Below are 23216 nucleotides of genomic sequence, written 5' to 3'. Positions count from 1 at the left end.
GTTGCAGTGAGCTGACTCAAGCTGCAAGGCCCATGTTAGAAAAAGCAGGGCGTCAATGGGATGGTTAACATCTGGGAACTGGAACTTCGTCCTGCCAGTGTTCTCCTCCCATGTTACCTGCAAAACAGAGGATCTGACATCTCCAAATTCTGCAGATCTGTAGCCTGTAGATTATAGGGAAGGAAGTCATTGTACCTGATAAAGCAGGTAAGATGGACTTGAGGATCCATAGGAATTCTTAAATATATGAAAGCTTACACTAGAGGCTGAGTATTTACTAGAGTTTTAGAAAACCACTCTCTTGGCTTATGAGGAAGACCAGAGGCAACCTCTCCAAGGAGGATCACAGGAGCAGCCCTGCTGGTGAGGCTTCAGCCTTTTACCCAGGGAGATTTGTTCTTTCAGAATCAGTGCTTTGTGGACGTGGCATGCTCTTCTCCCCAAGGGGAGGCTGTCTTTTCACAGGAAAGGACCTTCAAACTCATGGATCTGTCTGGAAAGAGCAGTATCCCTGCTCAGTTCAGCAAGATTACAGTTAAGAAGGTTGATGCTGCATCATTTATTTAGAGTAGTGCTGTGCTTTGTCTCCTTTTTTATCTGATGGACTCTTTTGGACTCTTTAAAAATACTCTAAATGGACTCTTTTCTGTCAGGAGAGGGCAAATGGGGGATTCTGGATAACTGGAAGGGTGCAATAAGGAAAGAAATTTAGTCTGTCATCTGAACATCAGCCTGGTCCTTGAAGTTCGAATACAAAAAAGTATGATTCTTCTTAGTACCTTCCTGAAAACAGTGCATTACAGAAGAAAGCACATGATGCATGACATTTAGTAGTGATTTTTCTTGAGAGGGACCTTTAGGTTTTGAAACTAAATAGTTTTTGCATGGTTTAGCTCAATATAAAAAGTGCAATAACTGAAATGAGGCATAAAGCCTCATTTCATCTTCATCTTCACTATGTGGATTTCAGCACAACCTTCATAATGGTGTTTTGCACTTCTATTGCCCATGCAATCAAAATATTTCATAATGCTTTGGAAACATTAAAGAGTGATCATTGGTTATAAAAGCACACTTTCATTTTTTTACTTACTATTATTTGCAGTAACCCAGAAGATAACTGATGGTGAAAAGAATTGGGTAGAGAAAGCAGTAACTTGTTACCAGTTCTGTTTTGTGGACAACACATCATTATCTCTACATTTGGTTTTACTGACTTCTTCTTCCAGTGTGTGTCTTTCAGACACAACAAAAGGAAGGAGGGAGGAGGGAATTAAACAAGAATAGGTAATCCCTGAGAAGATAAAGGGACATGTGTGGTACAGAACATAGCTTTAAAAAAAACCAAAAACAACCCAAAACCCCAAACAAGCAAACACAAAAACCCAAACCAAAAGAAAAACTCAAGGTCGTTAACTTAGGTTTTCTCTGTGAGGCATTTACTGACTCCTCCATATTGTCAATGAGGGACAAGGAAACTCAGTCCCAGAGCTCATAAGAAATCTTCCTGAGATGGCACAGCTGAATCACAGGCTGATATGGGCACATAATTTAATATTTTTAACATATTTCAGGGTTTCTGCCTTACCCCCATTGGCAGAGAGAGTGTGCTGCAAACACAGTTGTGTTTGCAGTTATGGTTGCAGTGTAACAAAAATTTTTGAGTGTTTTTAATGAACCAGCTTGACTGGATCTTTGGGAAGCTTGAGATGCAAATCCAACAAGCAACCAACTGAAGTGTACCATAGGACATGGAAGGAACTGGTTTTCTTGCTGGTGGTGGGGTAAATTTGTAGGCAGGAGGCTGTTCCTGTCTAGGGTTAAAATCTCAGCCTAGCAGTCCACAGAAGAATATTATTGTTATGGACTGACTGGTAAAGTACAAGTTCTACCTTGTAACTGCATGTGATAATAGCAGTAACAAGTATTTTTGCTTTTGAGTTTGTTCTTAGTGCATTGATGTCACAGTAAATTCAAGTGAGCCACTTTTTCAATTTTGTTTTGTTTGCCATTTTATGTCTGTTTTACAGTGAGGTTTCGAACCTGTGATGGAAACAAAAAAATACACTTTGGTAGCAGTGAGCCAGAAGATTTCAGAGTAGGTGAGGATGGTGTGGTCTATGCAGAGCGAAGCTTTCAGCTTTCAGCGGAGCCCACAGAGTTTGTCGTGTCCGCTCAAGACAAGGAAACCCAGCAAGAATGGCAAATGAGGGTGAAGCTAACCCCTGAACCAGCCTCCACAGGGGCTTCAGAAAAGGTAAAACAAGAGCTCAATGCAGCCTCTATAAATGTATCTCCACAAAGAGGCATCAAAATAGGGGTTTAAATTTGCCCGTCATGCACCTCTCCATGAACCAGCTTATTAATGGACACCTAGTGCATGCAAAGCTGGAGCTTTAGAAGGAACTTTGATCATCTTTTATTCTGTAGTTTTGCTAAGGCATGAAAAGGCATGCCTATTTAACTATATAGGATTCTTTGTGTTTGAGCTTTTTATTTGTATAGCTTGAGATTTATACCTGAATTTAAGTCTCACACAGCCATTTCTTTATTTTAAATTGCTTGAAAGTATTATAGTATTTATTCAAGCAGTTAAATATAACCACAAAATAAACAAATCTGTGATAGAATGCATCAGTCAAATTTATTAGATGGGAACTGTAGATTTACAGCAGTAAGTAGGAAAGCACTTCTGGCAGGGAATATTGGCTTTGTCTTGTCCCGTCATAATCAAATTGGAGACGGTAAATTATTCATGATTCCAGCAGTCCTTGGTAAGGAAGATAGTCTCCCTCTGCTGGAAGCTGCCATAGGATAAACCAAGAACTGTAACAAAAATCAGACCTAGCAATGTGCAATTAGCAATGTATTTACTTTAGAAAAGCATATTAGGTTGTTTACCTTTTTCTGTCATATTACCTGTTGCCTGCTGCTTCTTGCCTTCTCCTTAGTGAAGGAGAAGTGTTAGTCTACAGATAAAGAACAAAATTTATTCATAGATTAACGTACCTATAATAGGTACACATTTAAGATTTAAGCATCATGTTAAAAGTAGGTAATGTGGTTATGCAATACATTTTTCCTGCGAACACACTGGAGACCACTGCTGTGTAATCCTCATTTGTTTGCTTGCTTGGTGATTGTGTTAAATTTGCTAAGGCATGATTTTAACAATGGAAATACTGTCATTTTGTTCGTGGAAGCATAGTAAAAGAGCAGATGCTTAGATGTGCTAGTGCATGCCCTGTTTATTCAACACACACTATTCCAGTGTCCTTACCATCAACAGAATGTAGAGGAGTAGAATCTGGCCTTCATTTGGTGTCTGTTCATGCTCTGCAATGTAGTTGCCTAGATTAAAATAAAGTTATTCTTTTAAAAGATTTGGAAGATGTTTTTGTCACCCCGTTCCCAACCTTAAGCAAGCTAGCTGTGTGTGCTGTCATCCAAAGGATGAAATGACTGCAGATGTAGAAAGGAATAGGAAGGGAATGTTGACACCTAGCAGAGATTAATGCCCTGTGTGTAAAGTGGGTCATCTACTGCATCCATCATGGCTGACATAGGTTTAAAATAATTACAGCATTAATTCTATGGGATTTAATAGGGTCATAAATATTTGAGATATTCCTTACCAGTACGTATTAAACTTCTCTTGGAACTCAAATTGCATTATAGCACACCCAGATCTAAATTTAGAGTACAGTAGCACATTACCTGAACTGAAGCTCTAGCTAATGAGAAATACATAAAGGCATACTATTAAATTCTGCAAAATGTTAACTACTTCTCAGAAAGTGCCAGATAGTATACACAGTAGTGCCATGTTATAAATGGTTTATAATTCCCTTTCTCTTCCTAGTTAAATAAGGGGAAAAAAGGGGGTCTTAAAGTTTGGCAGTGAAATTGTAAATGATATTGGTTATTTTCAAACTGCATTGTGAATGCAAATAAAACAGTTTGATGAACACAGAGAAAGGACAGTCTTTCAGTCAATTATGTAATTGTACCTGAGTTACTTTATAATGTCAGCTAGTAATTCTCCTTCTAACATGTGCTTAATTTTATCTTGTACCTGGGAAAGGACCAAAGGAAAATTGAAGAAATCATATTTCCATGGCAACAATACAAGCACAGCAGCCCTCTGAAGAGGCAGAAGAGAGACTGGGTTATTCCTCCAATCAACCTACCAGAAAATTCCAAAGGACCTTTTCCTCAGGAATTAGTTAGGGTAAGGAAGTTAATAGAAGTGTGTTTTCAGTGTCCCTCAGAGAGCTCTTGAAGAGATTTTGTGTAAATGATGTCTTGTTCATCATCCAGACATTTATCAGAGTCTTTTGGGTTGGTTTCTTGTTGCTGCCTGTGCATTGCATGCTGGGATGCGTCTAATTTCCTGGGGTTTAACTTGTTCCTGTGCATCTCTACTGGTGGAAGATGACCTTGTTTTGGGTGGTAAGTGTGTTAAGGGGCATCTCTGCTGGTGTCTCAGGAGTTTTCCAGTCTCCTGCACTGGAGTTCTCTGCCTGGGAAATGGTGTGGGAGTGAGCAGGAAGCAGAGTGCACCAGGAGACCAAAGGATATTGTATCTGATGGGGTGAGGACAGCAGCTCTTCCACAGGATTCTGCTGCCCAGAAGTGGCCACTGCAAGGAGCCACTGCAGGAGCCAGCCTCCTCTGGGCTGGCTTCCAACCACGGTACTGGCTGGTCATGATCAACTTGTTGGAACTTGGCAGAACATCAGCCCAAGCTGATAGGACACAGCTTCACTCTGTTCTGTCTTATGTGTGCGCTGGTGATTCAGCTGCTCCTCACAGATGCACTGCCCTTCAGTTGTTTCCTTGGAATATGAAACAAGTTCGATGTTTAAGCAAAAACTGCAAGTTTCTAAAGAGCTGGTTTGTCATGGAAGAGAGCCTGTAGCTTTGAGCTGAGAAGGTGTAGGAGAAAAGGGAAAACACAAACCAGGCTTTGAATTTCACGTGTAATTTTATGATACTAAATGTTTTCTCTAAGATCTAAACAATTCTGCCTAAAGTATTTGCTTGTTTTTGTTTAACACAAATAATTTTTATTTTGAGGGATAAACAGGGATAATTTTACATTTCTGAATATCCTTTGACCACTTTTTAACGAAGAGTGCTGTTAAGAACTTCAGGCTTTACACCAACTCCGTACCATTTCCAGAATAATTATTTTTGCAAGTACATCTTAAGGAGCAAGGAGAAGATAAATAGAGCTGCTGCCTGTCTCAGCAGCAGTCGCATCCTGCGCTTGTTTGTAGCTAATGTAAACGTTATCTTTTTTTGACACACAGATCAGGTCTGATCGTGATAAAAGCCTTTCTCTGCGGTACAGCGTGACTGGCCCAGGAGCTGACCAGCCTCCCACAGGCATCTTCATCATCAACCCCATCTCAGGACAGCTGTCTGTCACAAAGCCTTTAGACCGGGAGCAGATTGCTTCTTTTCATGTAAGAGTTTAATTTACCACAAATCAGATTATCAAATTGAAGATGAACATCTGCTTCAAACATGACTTGAGCAGCCAGCATTTAGTTTTGTATGAGATATGATTTGAGGAGTTTGTAGCAGATTTGTATTTATTGTACTTAATAAGGCTAACTCTTACTATATTTAAGCAGCTTAAATACATTAACATACGTAAACAGTGATTAAATGTATTTAGGTAAAGTAATTTTAAAATATGGAAATATGGGTACTGTGGCTTATATTTCAAGTACAGGCCATTGATCACAGTCTCCACTGAATTGTATACTTTCCAGAAGTTTATTTTTAATTCAGCAACTTAAATTAGGATGTGACTGCTATTAGAATTGCAGCAGCAGCTGTGATTTGAGAAATGGATGGGAAGAATAACATACCAATTTTTATTTTAGGGCCAAATCTAAGCATTTTAATAGAATTGTAAATTAGGCCTGTCAGCTTATGAAAATGATATTCTTTGCTCTAAAGAAATTGAAAAAGTAGACCACAGATTCCAGTACCAGTGGAAAAGGAAAGTTGCAAGGAAGACGGGGAGAGCAGGCTGTGACCTAAAGTGTCCTGTGCTTTTGGGAAACCGTGCTGAAATCACCCAGCTCCTGGAGAGAGTTTTCCAGCATGTTGTGGATTAAAACACTCCTTACCTTGTGTTCTGGGGAGATCTTTGAGTGCTGCTCCCAAACAGAGGACACAGCAGGAAGCATCTGGGGGGAGGTGTGGGTGAAAGGCTCTCATACAACAGCTCTAGCATCCATGAGATTTTAACTGAGAATTTGACATTGGCAATTCAGGATTTTACTGACTTAGGAATTTACATTTATATGAGTCATTACCAGAGTGGTGAGTTAATAATGCCATTTTGCTGCTTTCTAGTAGCTTTGTAGCCGTAAGATAAGTGTGTGTGTGTGTATACATGATGGGCATCAGCAGGACTGCTATAGGAGAAAGTTGCTCCTTTCCCTAGCAATGGCCATGCTCTGGTCTAAATACACAGATTTGCATTTAAATCTCCACCTTTTTAGGGAATGTTTTCTAATAACCATTATTAAAACCGGAATTCTATATGACAGTAGGCACTAGTAGTGATCAAAATTACATGATCTAAAATAATTTTCATCAAATCAAAGAAGGAAGTCTGCAACTTAGAATAGTTTGGAAGTCTGAACATCGGTTCCATTAGCAGCTTGGAAATTTAAAAGGTCGATATGAGGGAGCAGTGGCAGATAAGAAAATACACTGAGCTAAAAATGTCTGGCCTGAAATTTCCTGTCACTATTATTATATCTATTTGCACTTGTATGTTGTGAAAATTCTAATACTTTTAATGACTTTTGCAGCTGAGAGCACATGCAGTGGATGTAAATGGAAACCAGGTGGAAAATCCTATTGACATTGTTATTAATGTCATTGACATGAATGACAATAGACCTGAATTCTTACACCAGGTTTGGAATGGGACAGTCCCTGAAGGATCAAAGCCAGGTAAGATCTGGGCTTTTGGGAGGCAGAGGTATTATTTTGAAGTATCATGTTTACAGTGTCATTTTGAAGGTGTGATGAAGGGAGTGCCTTCAGACCTTGTAATACTTTGAAAGGTGTCTTTAGTGTGATGAGCAAAATCTCAGATCCTCTGTCTTCTTATTTCACCCTATTTTTAAAGCACTTTTTAGCATGCTGGGATTCATTTCCAAAAGGCAAAATTGCTATGTGCATTAACTAAAATCAGGGGAGGCTTTAGGGATATGACTTCTGGTTTATGGTTTTCAAAATCCTAATTATAACATCACAGTTCTTACATTTATTTTTATGATGGACACTGATGTTCATTTAGTTGACAGGTCAGGGTATAAGAGACTTCTGGAATGTCACTAGATACAGTTCTAGTTCTGATTCCCAGAGGCTTTGCAAACACTGGGATTTGAAATCAGTGTCATTTGAATTCTTGAGAAAACCTAAGTGTTGTTCAGATCTCATTAAAATTCTAATCAGCTCAGACTAAAGTTTGCACTATGGCTGAAACCACTTCCTTAATTTGTCAGAAGTGCAAAATGAAAGGTTAGCACCAGAAATGTGTTTCCTAACTTTGCAGTGTTTACTTGGCATTTGAGATCTATCTCAAAGACTTTTGAAAGAGTATTATTTATATTGATTTTCCGTCACTATCAGTATGTTCACCAATTCTGAACAATAAGTATATTTCCTTTGGCCCAATTAATAACATAAGTATCTAAACATGAAATGTTCTTTTGTTACAGAAATGTTATTTGTGGCAGAACTGTAGAGTTTCATTGTTTATGTAGCTTCTTCAGTTATAAGCAAATCTAGTCTTTTATAAACATAGAGTATTTTTATCTCCTCTTATGTATTTTAATTACTCTGTTGGTGAGTCTTGATTTTAGCCAGTTTGTTTTAAGTAAAGAAAGAATGTGCAGATTTTACCAAAAGAAATATGCGCTTTGACCACTGCTTGTAAAGTGATCTTGTATAATCTGAGTATAAACTGTTTACATAACATCAATTATTTGTCCTGCTGCTAGGGACCTACGTGATGACTGTTACTGCCATCGATGCTGATGATCCCAACGCCCAGAACGGGATGCTGAGATACAGAATCTTGTCCCAGGCCCCGAGCAGCCCCTCTCCAAACATGTTTACAATCAACAACGAAACTGGTGACATTATCACTGTTGCAGCTGGGCTTGACAGAGAGGTAAGGCAGGTCTTAATCCTGTGGGCTGGGTTGAACTTAATATTGTAAAGATTATGGCTCAGGGTGGTGGGTGGATGAGAGGGTGAGTGAGGAGCTGGACGTCAGCTGACAGTGCGCACCTGCAGGCTGTCATATCCAGGGCTGCAGCAGAAGCAGCGTGGCCAGCAGGTCAAGGGAAATAATCTCCTCCTCTGTTCTGCTCCTCCGAGACCCCTCCCTGGAGTGCTGCATCCAGATCTGGGGTTCTCAGCACAGGAAATAAGTGAACCTGCCTGGAGCAAGTCCAGAGGAGGGATGTGAAGATCATCAGTAGGTTGGAGCACTTCTTCTGTGAAGATAGGCTGAGAGAGCTGGGGCTGTTTAGCCTGGAGAATAGAAGGCTCTGGGGAGACCTTATTGCTGCCTTCCAGAACCCAAATGGGGCCTAGGGGAGAGCCTGGAGAGGGGTTTTTAATAAGGGCATGTAGAGATAGGACGAGGGGAGGTGACTATAAACTGAAAGCAGGTGCATTTAGGTCAGATAAAAGGAAGAAATTCTTTACTGTGAGGGTGGTAAGATGAAGGCACAAGTTGCCCAGAGAAGTTGTGTATTCCCCATTTCTGGAAGTGTTCAAGGCCAGGTTGGATGGCATTCTGAGCAACCTGGCATAGTTGGAGGTGTCCCTACCCAGGGCTGGGTGTCTGCAACTATATGATCTTTAAGGTCTCTTCTAGTCCATACAATTGCATGATGCTGTGATATATTTCTCCCCCTCCTCTGTCTTAACTTATTCCCTTTCACCCTGTTGACACCAGCTATTTTCCTAGTCTCAGAGTACAAAAGCTCAGAGGAGAGAAAATTATGTTAGGGATGATAATTGGACCTCTTTGTTCGTTCCATACATGTAGTTACTCCTGGCTCTCTGGGGTCATGGAAAGGATCTTATCCAATAAGCCTGTTAGCTCTTAAGAAACAGATACATCTAACAGATGCACACTAAGGCAGAGCAGTGCAATAATAATAATAGCAAAAAGAAATAATCTGTCAGTAATTCACTGCTACGTGCTGAGCAAGGTGCATCCTGTCTAGACAGTTCTTCACTGTGCCCACCACTGGAGAAGGAGCGTGCCAGATCCTTTGCTGTGAGTCACCCATCTGTGAGGTTGGGAATAAAAATATTTCCCTCCCAACTCCAAATCTGTCACACTAACTGTGCTTTTAAACCACTTGAAAACTTCACAAGAGATAAGCATTATTTTATAAACAAGCTATAAAATCCTAACAAACCTCTTTTGAATACATCTTGTTTCAACTTCTGTATTACTAACCTCATTTTAGCTCATTAAATCTGAAGTACTGGGTTTGCTGTTCATCTTTTAGCTGCTTGTTTATAGTTATTTAAAATGGAGAATAAAAATGCTTTCTAAAGTTCTGTGTTTGCTATTAATATTCTAATGCATTTCAGTTTGAAAGGGGCAATCAGAAGATTTGAAAAGCTAAACAGACTGTTAGATATTGCAATTAATTTTTGAGGTTTTATTAACATTCATTCTATTTAAGTTGGTTTTGAAGAGAAGGGATTTGAGCAAAGGAAAACCCTGAACTTTACAGTATTGCCCTGTTAAATTAAAAGAATGATGGGCAGCTTTGCCCTTGTTTTTAAAATCCCCTGGTCATCTTTGACAGATGAACTTTCAGAAGGACATAGCGATAATTCTTGAGGTTTTATCACTTGGTGACTAGCTGTACTGGAGGGATTTAACTCGGAAGAAACCAGCTGCCTGTGGAGCTTAGACCCTCACATTAACAGTTGGAAAAGCCTTGTCATTCACCATCAGTTTTCCTGATGGATCACTCTGCTGACACCCAGATGGGTATATATAAACATTTCTTGAACATGTTGGATATTAATGATTAACATTAAATCATTCAAATGTTAAATTAGACTAATATGAAATAAAATGGTTTCCTTCCCAAGCTTTGCTTCCTCCATTTCCTGAGTCATTTTGTGGAAGTCAATTAAATTAAAATGACTGGGAGTCTAGAGAGCCAAAGTTGAATTGTCTTCTGACAGTGAGCTGGGGAGTGCCTTGTTGTCCATGTACCCCAGCTGGTCTGCCCACTTCTGCCTTTCCACTCTTTTCTATAAGTCTTGTCTCACCTGATAAAGCTCTAATTAAAATCATAAAATGCTAGGCAGAATTTTAAATTCTTAAATAATATGACACATTTTTTATGGGGGCATAAGTGTTGTAGGCATTAAAAAAAAAAAAGTGGTTCCTCTGATAGCATTCCTCATCTGCTGGTATTTTAGATTAACATGCACAATGCATTATCTGTGCTAACATGCACAGGAGGAGATTTGCTTAGGTAAGGAAACTCAGCTTAAGGCAGAAGAAATCTTTCATTTGTTATCTCAAAAGATGCTGTTTCATGAGATCCAGCTGCTCTTATTTCTTCCATTATTGCTGTGGAATTCACTTCAGCATTAAAACATCTGCCTTGCTGCTGGAGGTGCTGAAGAAGGCAGGCAGGGTACTTAAATTTACACACTGACATTCCTGCCTCACGTGAGGTTAATTCAATGAAGTGCTCTTTTATTTGGCCTGTGTTGAAGTGGAAAGATGTGAACTGATGAGGTCTGCGTTCTTTCTTGGAGCTGCCAGTTTGCTTTTAGATGTGTTGCTGCTAAGTCTCTGTGCAGGCTGCTGACACATGCTCCACGGCTCATTCCTGGCTGCTTCTCAAGCCACAGTAAAAAGAGACCACCTCCCCCAATTTCCCCATGCCTGCAAAGTTGTGTGCTTGTTGATTTCTGAAATTTCACTCTCAGCACTTGATCTGCTTTATGTGAGTGCTGGAAAGAGGGGAAAAAAAACAAAGAACCGAACAAAAACACTGATCTGCTGTCTTTTGGTGCACTTTCTGGGGAAGTTTTTAGTGTGCTGGTTCTGTTGGAATTAAGTAAGACTACTGTAAGGAAGCTGAGTCTCTGTGTAATAATAATGGAGTTTTTTCCTTAATGAAATTTGCTTCTTGGGATCAATGTATTAAGACCCAGATGAATCAGAAGCACCTGCTGTTTCAATAACATAGAATCATATGGCAGTGAGATTTGCTTCAATACTGCTTTAGATTTTATTGCTTCACAGTAAGTAAAGTATGATTTTTACTTGGATGAAAGTGGTAAAAACATTTCTTTGATTCCCTCATGACTGCTACTCTTACTGGTGTCATGAAGGAAATCTTTAAGATGTTTAAAGCCTATTGAAGGTCAGTTTGCAAGTATATTTTCCAAGTCAGAATTCCTATACATCTATGTATCTATATTTATGCATTATTAAACCTGTATCCTGCACTTCTGTAGACTTAATACTAACTAGTCTTGCTTTTTTAAGGAATTGTGGGATGCATATGTAGCAATTCACATTTGGGGTGTCTTGTAAGGGTTTCTGTGTGAAAGAAGGTATGAGCATAAACCGTTATCTTCAGTGGGAGATAAAGATCCATAGAGCTTATTTTTAAAACTTTCTATTCCATGACTCATTGTTGCTGCTTGGAAATGTGCAAACCGTTAAACCTCTCATGTCTGTCTTACTGTCTGGCCAAAGTTTGAAAGAAAGCTAAATACTACCCATGGAATTATCCTTTCTTATTTGTTGTATCAATACCTGTAATTCCTGGTTGTAAATGGTGTGATTCTAGGTGTGTCCTGCTCAGAGTCAGGAGTTACACTCTCTGATCATGATGGGTCCGTTCCAACTCAGCATGTTTCATGATTCTATAAATTGTTTCCATGAGAAGTAATCTGTCATATACCCCACTCTTTAGACAGTGGAAGAAAATAGTGTACCAAGTGGAAAAAAAACATAAAAATAAGCTCTTTTTGAATTATTTTTATTTTGCCAAAAGCGGTAGCAAACTGTTTGTGAAAGTGCTGTTTCAAAGTAATAGCAGCTCCTTGTGTTTGTGTCCTTTCTTTTGGGAAGAACTGGATGGTAACACTTCTCTGCAAGGAAGGACGATGAGCTGGAAGAATGAAAGAGCATGCGCAATATTTGAAAGCAATGAGTTAAAATAAGCTAATAAACTTTTCAGCGACTTTATACAGAAAACATCTTTATGATTTTTTTTTTTTTTTTAATAGAACCTGGTCTAAGTTGTTTTAAGCAGCTCACCAAGCTGAGGTCAGGTCTCCACCAGGCATTTTGGGTGCTTAGGGACGCTGCTGGCCCCAGTCCAGCTGTGAGGGGGGAGCGAGTGCCCAGCTCGAGGGCCGTTAGCAGCACTGGGGGGAGAGGGGCCCATGGCTGCCATACTCAGCCAGGGTATTTAACATTTATGGAAATAGCCCGTTTGGTGCTTCCCTCCCCCTTTCCCCAGTGCCCTTACTCGTCTCTGTTGGCCTCGACATCTTTGGTTTCCATAGAGATCACAAGAAGTTGCCGCAGCAGTTTTATACTCAGGCTTGGCTGAAACAAAACCTTGGCACTTGTGGCCGTTTGGCCGACAAACCTACCTTGGCTCAGTGCTCTCAAATGCTTTTGAGGACTTTCCCTGTTTTAGTATAAAATGCACTCTGGCTCTCTTTGCGCCGTTTGAAAAGCATTGTTAAACCTGTGATCCTGCATTAACTGTCTAAAGTGGTTTGATTTATTAGAGTAGGAAGCAGTCAGCCTGTCCTAACCTTGATGGTCTTTCAAGAAGTAGTTCAATATAAGCAACCTGCTGCTGTATCCCTGTGGCACAAACTTTGCTTGCTCCTGTCATTTTGGGTGATGCTAACTAGAATAAACAGTGTGATAGCCTCCATTGCTTAGCAGAGTGCAATTTTTGGGAACACCTGCTGTCCTATGGTAATGTTAGTTTTGTCTAAAACTTATGTTGTCATTTTGTGTTTTAGAAAGTACAACAATATACATTAATAATTCAAGCTACGGACATGGAAGGAAACCCAACATATGGTCTTTCAAACACAGCAACTGCTGTCATCGCTGTGACAGATGTCAATGACAATCCTCCAGAGTTCACTGCCATGACTGTAAGTACAGGATAGGAGTTACTGAAGGATGTGCATATTTATAACCCTTCTCTGTTTCTCTCATTATATTCACAGACAGTAAATATTTATTACTTATTAAATACCATACTGGCAGGCAGAATCAAAATATGTGCAGAATATATATCCCTTACATGCTGTGTTCTGCTTTTGACCAAAAGGCAAAAGCTGACAAGGGAATCAAGCCATTGGTTCTCTGGGTGGCCTCAGGTAAACTTCATTAGATAAATTATCAGAGCTCCAGTGAGGAGAGGTGGGCTGCCCCGCTTTGATGAGTGTTCAGCCTGGTGTGGCCCATGCGTGCTCCCCCAGCTGAGGTGGAGTGTTTCCATGGTTTCTGCAGTTCTACGGGGAGGTGCCGGAGAACAGGGTGGATGTGATCGTGGCGAACCTGACGGTGACAGATAAGGACCAGCCGCACACGCCGGCCTGGAACGCCATGTACCGCATGACCGGGGGGGACCCCACCGGCCGCTTCACCATCCTCACCGACCCCAACAGCAACGACGGGCTGGTCACTGTCGTAAAGGTAAGGCCTGCCCGCCTTTCAGAGACTTCAGCAGAGATGGAGGAGGTGGGAGAACACCAGAATGGGGGGAAATGTGAATTCCTGAGGCCAGCATGAATCTGGAATAAAATGGATGCTCACCTTTTGGAATCAAGTCTGTCTCTTCGAATGTTACCTTGCTTATGCTATCAATAGTATTCCGCCTGCTCAGTTTTAAAAATCTGTCCAGGTATTAGAAATTGCAAATCTTGAATCTTTATTTGCTAAAAGTTAGAAATTACTCTGTGGAAAAGTGTCTGCTTAGTATTTTTTGCCAGTCTAAACAACTTCCTACCTCCTCAATTAGTAGTCATGCGTGTCGTCTGCACATTTTATGTCAAGATCTTCCATTAAGGAAGAGATACAGGCAGTCAAAGCACAATCAGAGAGGAAAAAATAATAGGTGGGAGGGTACTTCTACAAGAGACATTTAAAGACTGGCTATTTTTAAAACCTCATTTAAATACCTTTTATGGAATAACCTGTCTATCTTCATTCTCTAGCCAACACAGCTCTGGGTTGAGGGATGACTTATTTCAAGTGATAATAACAATGTGATTCTATAATTAAACCTGCCAGGCAGTAGCCACCTTTCCTCATGACCCACTGATAAATGTCTCATCTCTGAGTTGGCCTGCTCTGGTTTTGGCTGATCCGTTTCAAAGTCAAATGTGCAATGCCAGTAATCCCATTTGGAAATTAAAAAATTCACTTTTCCTTTTCTTTTTTTTTTTTTTTTGTTCTGTTTTGTTTGATTTCATTTTGTTTAATTTTATTTAATTTCATTTTGTTTGATTTTAATCCTCCCAGTATTTAGGTGACAAAAAGATAGAACATACATGCAGCATTAATAGTAATTCACAGTGGGTTTTTTTTAAGAACTGTCTCTGGTTTATAACTGCTCTTCCCCAGAGGTACCAATTGTTGCATTGCAGTCTTCCAGGAAGAATTATGTGAGTGTCTGTGCTTTTTAGCACTCCTTTAAGTGCCCAGACATGGGAAGAGTTGGAAACCTGCCTACAGTTTTTATTGGCAGTGCAATGAGTTATCTGTCAACCTGTAATGAAGATTAGATTGTCTCTTGTCATTTACTTCATACTGTCACATGCCAACTGCCCCAGTAAGGTACAGGGTTTTCTTCCAATCTGGGATCTGTGTGAGTAGTACAGTGCATAGTACAAAGGGAAATCCTGTCTCCAGGAATGCCTCAACCCTGTGCAGCATGACAGAGGAACTCTAGATTCACACTGTTGTTACTTCTTCTTAAGTTGGAATTCTGGCTCAGTGAGGAACTCTCCAAACGGAAGGTTATCTTCACTGGGAAGATGGAAGCTGTAGGTATATCAGAAACCAGGCTGACTGGGATTACCAAGAGTCTTTCTAGTGGGATGTTGAGGACATGAGAATCTCTGATCTATGGGAATAGCTATAGTCATGAGCTTGTTTGAAGGAAACTTCCATCCTTCCTTCTAACAGAAAGAGGCAGCTTTCTGTCCCCAGGAGAGATCATCAGAAGGCACATGTGAGTGCCTGGCACAAGGCCGGGAGTTTCTTCATCATTTTGTGATTAAACTACTCGTTTCCTCATTTGTCTCTAATGGCAGTACCAGAGTAGGTTAAATCCCAGAATGATTTCTAAAGGTTTCTAGCTCTTCTGACTTCAAAACTGCTGCTGCTGCTGTGTGCAGAACTGAAACCGCCACATGCTGCTAAGCAAAACCCCCAGCGCATGGGCTTGTGTTGAGGTGATGGTATTGTGCTCTCTTCACACTCTGTGCTCATTTTTCAGAAAAGTACAAGTAATCTTCAAAAATGTGCTTGAAATTTAAAATGTTGCTGTGTGTCTATTGCTACTGTGAGCGAACATTAACACTTCCTGCTCTTTGCTCTTCCCAGCCTATTGACTTCGAGACCAACAGGATGTTTGTACTTACCGTAGCTGCGGAAAATCAAGTGCCTTTGGCTAAGGGGATTCAGCATCCTCCTCAGTCAACAGCAACTGTGTCCATTACAGTCATTGATGTGAACGAGCCCCCATATTTTGTTCCAAACCCCAAGCTCGTGCGTCAGGAAGAAGGGCTGATGGCTGGGAGCATGTTGACAACTTTTACTGCTCAGGACCCGGATCGTTACATGCAGCAAACCTCCCTAAGGTCTCTATAAGCACTTTGCAATGTCTGTGTTATGGAATGGGTGGGGAGCAAAGAAGTGACTTGTGAAATGACTGAATGTACTCTAGCACACAGCTACCCAACATGTTGTGTGAGTTTTGTGCTCAAAAATCCCTCTCTCCAAAGGGATTTTTGGCTGTAGAGAAGGTGAACTGACCAGGTGTGTAAACTGGGTCATTTCCTCATCCTAAGTCCCATGCCATCAAGATAGAAAGCAGTTATGCATCTGTGGTAAAGTATATGTTCTATCCCAGCAAATTCAGTCAGGGCAGGCACATGCTTGTGTGAATTAAAATCATTTGCAATTAAAATTCACCAGTAATTTTCACATGGATTGTGGATAAAATCTGAAGGGTTTTCTTTTCATTTTTTCTCCAGTAATGCAAAGTGGTGGTGTGGTCTGTCTGTGAATTCTTGTACGGACAGCTTTGATCATTATTTGATCATAATTTTTCTTATGCCTAAAACTTTTCTACACGAGCGTACCTCATGTAAGAAATGGGCGTTATTTGCAAAGCTAAAGCTGTGACTCCCCATGGGTCAGGACTCACCTGTTCCAGCTTTTTTTTTTTTTTTTTAGCTCATGTAGAAGAAACTCCAGAGCTTATGTTCTATCTTTCCTTCCAAAATCAAGATGATTGCAATTTTATATTCTCTTGATTTTTTGGTTAGCTGTTTGTAACACTTTGCTCATTTCTGGACATAACCATCATAGAAATGACAGTATGAGGACTTCAACATTAAGAGAGCTTGCACCTGATTAATGTCAAAGACAAAATTTATCAGATAGAAGAATGGTGTTGAAAGACACTTCTCTTTCAAATTAAGATGAAAAACATGCAGTAAAACCAGGGCCTCTGAAAATGAAGTAATACTGAAGTGCTAGAACAATATGAGTTAGTGCAACTAACACTATCCATTTTTACTTCTCTCCTGTTCTCAAGCACTCTGACAATATGAAAATTAGTATGAATAGCTCTGTAGGTGTAGAAAAACCAAGTAGGATCCTGACTGAGTATTTTAATTGAGTCTGAGTATTAATGTTATATAGTTTATGGTAATTATATTATTTCCTCCAGTTACATGATAACTTACAGGGCAAGGCACTTGAAGAATCGAAATGCAGGACTGGTTTTAATATGTATTTCCAAGAAATTTACTGACAGGGCTTGATAAATGGAAATTTATTATGAAAAATAAAATACTATCTTTAAATTCCAAAAATATGTTCAGAATACAAATTAAAGTACTAATACTGTCTTTGTTGCTAGCATTTATGTTGGTAGATAAATAACATAACTTATGATTAAATACACAGGTACTCAAAACTTTCAGATCCTGCAAACTGGCTGAAAATTGACCCTGTTAATGGACAAATAACTACTACAGCTGTTTTGGACAGAGAGTCAATATATGTGCAAAACAATATGTATAATGCAACATTTCTTGCTTCTGATAATGGTATGTATCAATATTGTGGATTTTTTTTCAAAAAGCTTTTCATCTTTGTGATTGAATGGCATTCAGTTTTACTGGGGCAGAAAACAGGTTATGCTTAGAATACATCCCGTTGGAAATCTGTATTACTATCAGACCATGTATAATTTCCCAGCTACTTGGGAAATGGCTGAAGAATAATTCTCTGAGTTTATAGAGAAACACAGTCTTGGTTACATTAGTTGAGTTGACAGCAAATTGAAAAAGCCCTGCATGGGAGTGTGGTAGGTTGAGTGAATGCACAGCATGAGTGGGCTTTATGGGGGGGAATGTGTCATTGGAGGGGCTTTGTATTTTCCCACATTCAGGCTGCAGCAGTGCAGAGGGAAAAGTATCTTTTTGTTGTCAGTTTGTTAATGACAATTAACACTGCTCAGAAATGAGTCCTTTGATTTCAGCTGGAGGGCTGTACTGTTCATAGCTGATAGCAGAAAGATGGACAGGCACAGTTAGGGACATTCTCACATTATAAGGGAAAACTGAAACACTGGGGCTATTTGCCTTGGAAAATAGACGTGGTAAAAATTTCTGAACTGGAAACTATATCAGCTGTTTCTGTACTTTGGCTCTGTTCTGGAGAAAAGGCATAAATGGAACTGGAAGATTATGGGAGGTGGAATGAGAACCATTGCTAGTTATACTGAAAAATTCAGTGCCAAATGATCACACCAGTGTGATTCCAGCAAGATTTATAGAAGCATCACACATTCGATATGGATGGCAGGAATGTCCAGAAATAGCATGATGAAACTCAGTATTAGAAAGAATTTAAATAGCACAGTTATGGTAAAGAGTGATCTTAAGCCTTCAAAGTTAGGAAATAATTTTTCCAGAGAACAACCATCCCAATTTTGCACCTTCTTTGAAGCCTTTGATGTGGACCATCTCTGGAGATTTACTGTCTGTCTGGTCAATGAAGTGGGTGAGTCCATGATCTATGGATCTGCAGTTATTTGCTGAATTTTGCTGAGTAGGGCCATTTTTCTGAGTGCAGACTACATAAGAATTATTGTGTTAGCAGGGCCAGTGACAGTGTTAAATTGGTTTTGTAAAAAAATCCCAAAACTGAGGTAAACATGTAAGTGTGTTGCTACAGCTTCGTTTAAATAGCTTTGCAACTGGAAACAGGCTTAATGCTATTTTGTTTTCTTTTAGGAATACCCCCAATGAGTGGAACTGGCACACTTCAGATATACCTGCTGGACATCAATGATAATGCCCCCCAAGTGCATCCAAAAGAAGCCACAACTTGTGAAACACTGCAGCCTAATGCTATTAACATCACTGCTGTAGACCCTGACATAGATCCGAATGCGGGCCCGTTTGCCTTTGAGCTGCCTGACACACCTGCTAGTATTAAGAGGAATTGGACCATTGTTCGAATTAGTGGTAATTAACATTGTGGAAATCTTCATAGTTTTAAAGAAACTTCTGCAAATATCTTCTCTGTGGTATTATTTCACAACGTACATGAGTTTGGTTGATATGAACAAGAAATGACCTTAGTGTAACTTCTCCAGAGGAAAAGAAATTTTAAGAAAGAAAAGATGGTCACAGCAGTCAGGAAGTCTGTTACCCTGAGTATCACATAGCAGTTTGAGCAAGAAGTTAACCCCGAGCTGAAACACGAGCTATTTTTGCCAGTGCTATTTTAATCCCATGTGAGCAATATATTACTTTTTAACCAGCACCTTATTTTCACACACAGGTGATCACGCCCAGCTCTCCTTAAGAATCCGGTTCCTGGAGGCCGGCATCTACGACGTGCCCATAGTAATTACAGATTCTGGAAATCCACACGCATCCAGCACTTCCTTGCTGAAGGTGAAGGTTTGCCAGTGTGACTTAAATGGAGACTGCACAGATGTTGACAGGATTGTTGGTGCAGGGCTGGGCACTGGTGCCATCATTGCAATTCTGCTTTGTATCATCATCTTGCTCAGTGAGTAGATAGCTCTCCTATTTTTAACTCCTTTACCCTTGTTTTGCAAGTACAATATTACTTATTTTAGTATCAGGTACCTTGACAAAGACCGGGGAGCTATTAAAGGCTCAGGTCCAGGAATTGTTTCTGCATGTTTCTGTGTTTTGGACAAGTATGAAAACTTCCTGATAGTACAGGATTTAGAGTTGGACAGAGTACAGCTAGCACCTGTTTGGCACTCAGAGTCCTGCATTGGGTTTGTGAAAGAGATTTTCCATTGATACTCATGGACACTTGTGGCATTACATCACTGAGTGGCCAGGTTGAAGATGTGATTAGTCCCCAGGCTTCTAATCTGTCTTGTGCTGCCAGTACTCTGCAATTTGGTGCCACCCATAGCAGGTAAAAATGCTTTTAAGGAGTGCTCTGATGTTAATACTGCTGTGCTTCAGATTAATGCAAGTAGGAATTGCTGTTGCAAAGTAATGCATCAGAGCCCTTTGTGTAAGGCCTGACGAGAAAGACAGGTGTTGCAATGATGTGTATGTTTAAATACTGCATAAAGCTGTACTAGTATTTTATTTTGTGTGAGTAAGGGAAGTGACTAAAAATCATGAGTGTCTGTCCAGTGTGGTAAATTAGATAATTAGATTAGCTAGCTCTCCTACACATTATAGTTAACTGATTGCCTATTGTGGTGGAACACAAGGGAGAGATTCGCCTGGTCATAGTACACTATGCACCCATCTAGAACATAGAAAATTATGGAAAGGAGTAATTAAAAAAAAAAAAGAGCCTGGATAAGCACATGATTCTCCACAAGCACGCAGTGCATTTACTTTCTTGATAGAATAAATTTTTAAAATGCTAGGTATGAAACTAACAGAGCCTTATTGAAGGAAAGATTTCTTTCTGAATATAGTGGTTTAGGAAGCACAGTCTTTCTTAATTCTTTTCATGGGAAGTTTATTTTGCAGATGTGGAATGGATTTGTTCCTTACAACTTTGAATATGTGATTGATTGATTGATTGATTTCTAAACCGAATTGTCTATGGTGGTCTGAGTTGAATCTTCTCTTACTTAAGCTGCCTTCTGTCAAATTATTAATTTTAAAAACCTCCAGAACAGTCAAATCCAACTTCATTGCTTTTTTTGTTTTCTTCTTTTAAATCTTCACATTAAATTCCTACAGTTTTTATGGCTGTAGTTCAGAACTAAGGTGTGGTTTTATCTCTTCCATTTTTGCATTACAGTTTTAGTTTTAATGTTTGTGGTATGGATGAAACGCCGTGATAAAGAGCGTCAGGCAAAGCAGCTCTTGATTGATCCTGAAGATGATGTGAGGGACAACATTCTGAAATACGATGAAGAAGGGGGTGGAGAAGAAGATCAGGTGAGGAAAGGTTAATGGGTTTTATGTGTAGATTTACACTTCTCTCTGCACTTTGTTTTGTTTACATTGAAACACTCTAGTAGGTAGCTAATTTTTACATTAAGTACTGAAGGCAATAACTTTAAATAAAACATTGCTTTATCTTTTTCTCTTTTTTTTTGCCATTACAGATATACCAATTGCTTGCCATTAGGATAAGATGTAACAGCAGTATCTTGTCCTCTTGCAGTAAAAGCATTCTGACCAGATTCCAGCTAAGGCTGTTATATTTAAATGAAAGTTAACATTTACTGTCATTGCTGTCTGTAAACTTTCCTCGCTCCCTGTCTGGGAACTTGTACAGCTACACAAGTGCAGGGTGCCTAATATCATCTCAACCAAATACAACCCTTTCTTGGTGGTGGGTGAATGCCTTTCTAGATAAATAGTAATGTTGGCTATTGACAGATTTGCCACCACTGGGATTTCAGGCTTGGAAAGCATTTAGGTTTCAAGTAGCTGTCAGGGCACATCTGTGTTTATTCAAATGCTTTCCCAGGCAGGTGCCATGTGCATTTACTCTCATGTCACCTCTGGTTGAACCACTGCTGATATGTCAGAGGGCTAGGAGTGATGTGTATATGCTAAGAATAGTGGCTTTTCCCCCCTCTCTCTCCAAGTTAGTGGATTTAGAAGCAGTGTGATTTCCTTCCTTTAGAGGACGTTTATTAAGTGTGTTATGAACATGACAAACAGCAGATTTATGCACATTATCAATGGTAGAAGTGAGTGTAGTAATTACAAAGAGAACAGTGCATATAATAGAGTCTAAGAAATTTTCCAGTTAAAAGCCTTGAAAAATTAAGTGCAATTCTTCCACACATCCCCAGTCTCAGTCATCTGGCACTTGAGTTATCTGAAAAGTGTCTCCCTTCACTGGTACAGACTTCTATAGTTTCCTTCTGCTCATTTGTTTGTTTATCTGAAATTTGTGTTCCCCTTAGTAATTTCCATGCTTCCTGCATTTCCCCAAGTACTGTTCCTACTTCCTGGCTTTTCTGCATAATGTTCTTCTTAGGCAGCTTTCAAAGGAAACTTCAGTTTATGCAGTTTTGGAAAAATGCTTATGTTAAATAAAGTGAAAACAGCCTTTGAGTCTATGCATGTATTCCAGATATTTGTACATAGTTTCAGTACAAGAACTGCATCCTGTTCATGCATCTGTTGTTGTAGAGAAAAGTTGCAGTCTTAAAAGAAAATTAGGAAAACTCAGTCCTGTGAGAAGTAATTTTCCAGTTCACATATTCCCAGCTCCATCATCCCGAATTCTCTGGGGGATCTGTTCAGCAATTGTCATGGATCTTTGATTTTTAATTACTGTCCACACAACCCTCAGGACAGAAGTGAGTTAGGTTCACTGAGTATGCTGCATTGGGAAGCCATAGGTGATGGTAGGGTAGCTTTGGGTGGGATTGTGCTGCAGATCAGAAACATGAACCACAGTAACGGTGTACGATGAGAGCAACACAGGAATGGTTCCGAAGTCTCTCCTCTGCCCTTGTTGTGCTGTGCTCCTCTCCAGCTGGCAGTGCTGTCTTTGTGAGAGGTGCAGTCAGGGTGGTGTGGCAGGAGGCAGTGAGCCGTCCCGTGGGTGCCGCGGAGACGGGCGCGATGTAAAGCGTCCGTAATCGCAGCGAACGGGCGTGCTGCGCGCAGAGAAAGGAGAGCTGCCAGCGGGCGCACTGGCAGGAAAACAGTAAGGAATGTGGAATTAGGACCATTTCCTCTCACAGTGGACATAGAAAGCATCTAAACACAGAGAATTGTAAGGGCTTTACAAAAGATTGAATGATTTTTAGTCACAAACCCCCTTCTTACTTTCTAAATATGAATTTTAAAGCCACTACTGCCACTTAGTTATCTTCACTGCAGCCACTTTGTTCAGGTACGCAGGTCCCCTTTTTGATCCATTGACAATAGGCCAGTCTCTGGGGGTCTAAAACACACTTGTACATTCCAAATGTAGAATACATGTCCAGAAAAGAACAGCTTGTACAAAGTGTAACAAGCTTTTGTGACCATTTCTAGTGTAGCCAGTTTTATACCACTGGTGGCAAAGTGGGGGTAGGTTCTCCCATAGCTTCAAAGCTAGGAAGTTGTTCCTATGCAGAATGGATGAAGAGAGAGCACAAACTTCTCATCTTTTTTTCTTGTCTACAATGGATGATGTAAATATATTCTGTCTTGCTTTTCAGGGAGATTATTTTACTTTATTTTGGTCAGACATTTTTTTAAAATCTAAATTCTTCCTGTGCTTAACTAGATGGTAATTATTCTTAGATTTGTTTCTTCTTGTTTCCCTCCTGGCCCCCTCTATCTTCTGTGCCCAGAGGAAAGAGGGAGAATGATACTTCATTGGGGTTTATTTGGTTTTGCACACATTTATGAGAGAT

General features: G+C 39.9%; 1 protein-coding gene across 1 annotated transcript in view; it reads left to right on the top strand.

Moving 5' to 3' along the window:
- Positions 1-23216, top strand: part of CDH2 (cadherin 2) — a 115755-nt gene that overhangs the window by 75456 nt on the left and 17083 nt on the right. Inside the window, exons 3-14 of the mRNA XM_063167915.1 lie at positions 2031-2257; positions 4085-4231; positions 5316-5471; positions 6840-6984; positions 8040-8212; positions 13096-13233; positions 13595-13780; positions 15695-15951; positions 17288-17430; positions 18622-18855; positions 19175-19408; positions 20645-20784. Coding sequence (XP_063023985.1) covers positions 2031-2257; positions 4085-4231; positions 5316-5471; positions 6840-6984; positions 8040-8212; positions 13096-13233; positions 13595-13780; positions 15695-15951; positions 17288-17430; positions 18622-18855; positions 19175-19408; positions 20645-20784 — 2180 coding nt within the window. The remainder of the gene's footprint in view (positions 1-2030; positions 2258-4084; positions 4232-5315; positions 5472-6839; positions 6985-8039; positions 8213-13095; positions 13234-13594; positions 13781-15694; positions 15952-17287; positions 17431-18621; positions 18856-19174; positions 19409-20644; positions 20785-23216) is intronic.

The sequence above is a fragment of the Melospiza melodia genome, chromosome 1, assembly GCF_035770615.1.
Source record: "Melospiza melodia melodia isolate bMelMel2 chromosome 1, bMelMel2.pri, whole genome shotgun sequence".
In the NCBI taxonomy this organism is placed as follows: domain Eukaryota; kingdom Metazoa; phylum Chordata; class Aves; order Passeriformes; family Passerellidae; genus Melospiza; species Melospiza melodia.
The sequence above is the reverse complement of the archived record's forward strand: the minus strand, read 5'-3'. Positions and strand labels throughout refer to the sequence as shown.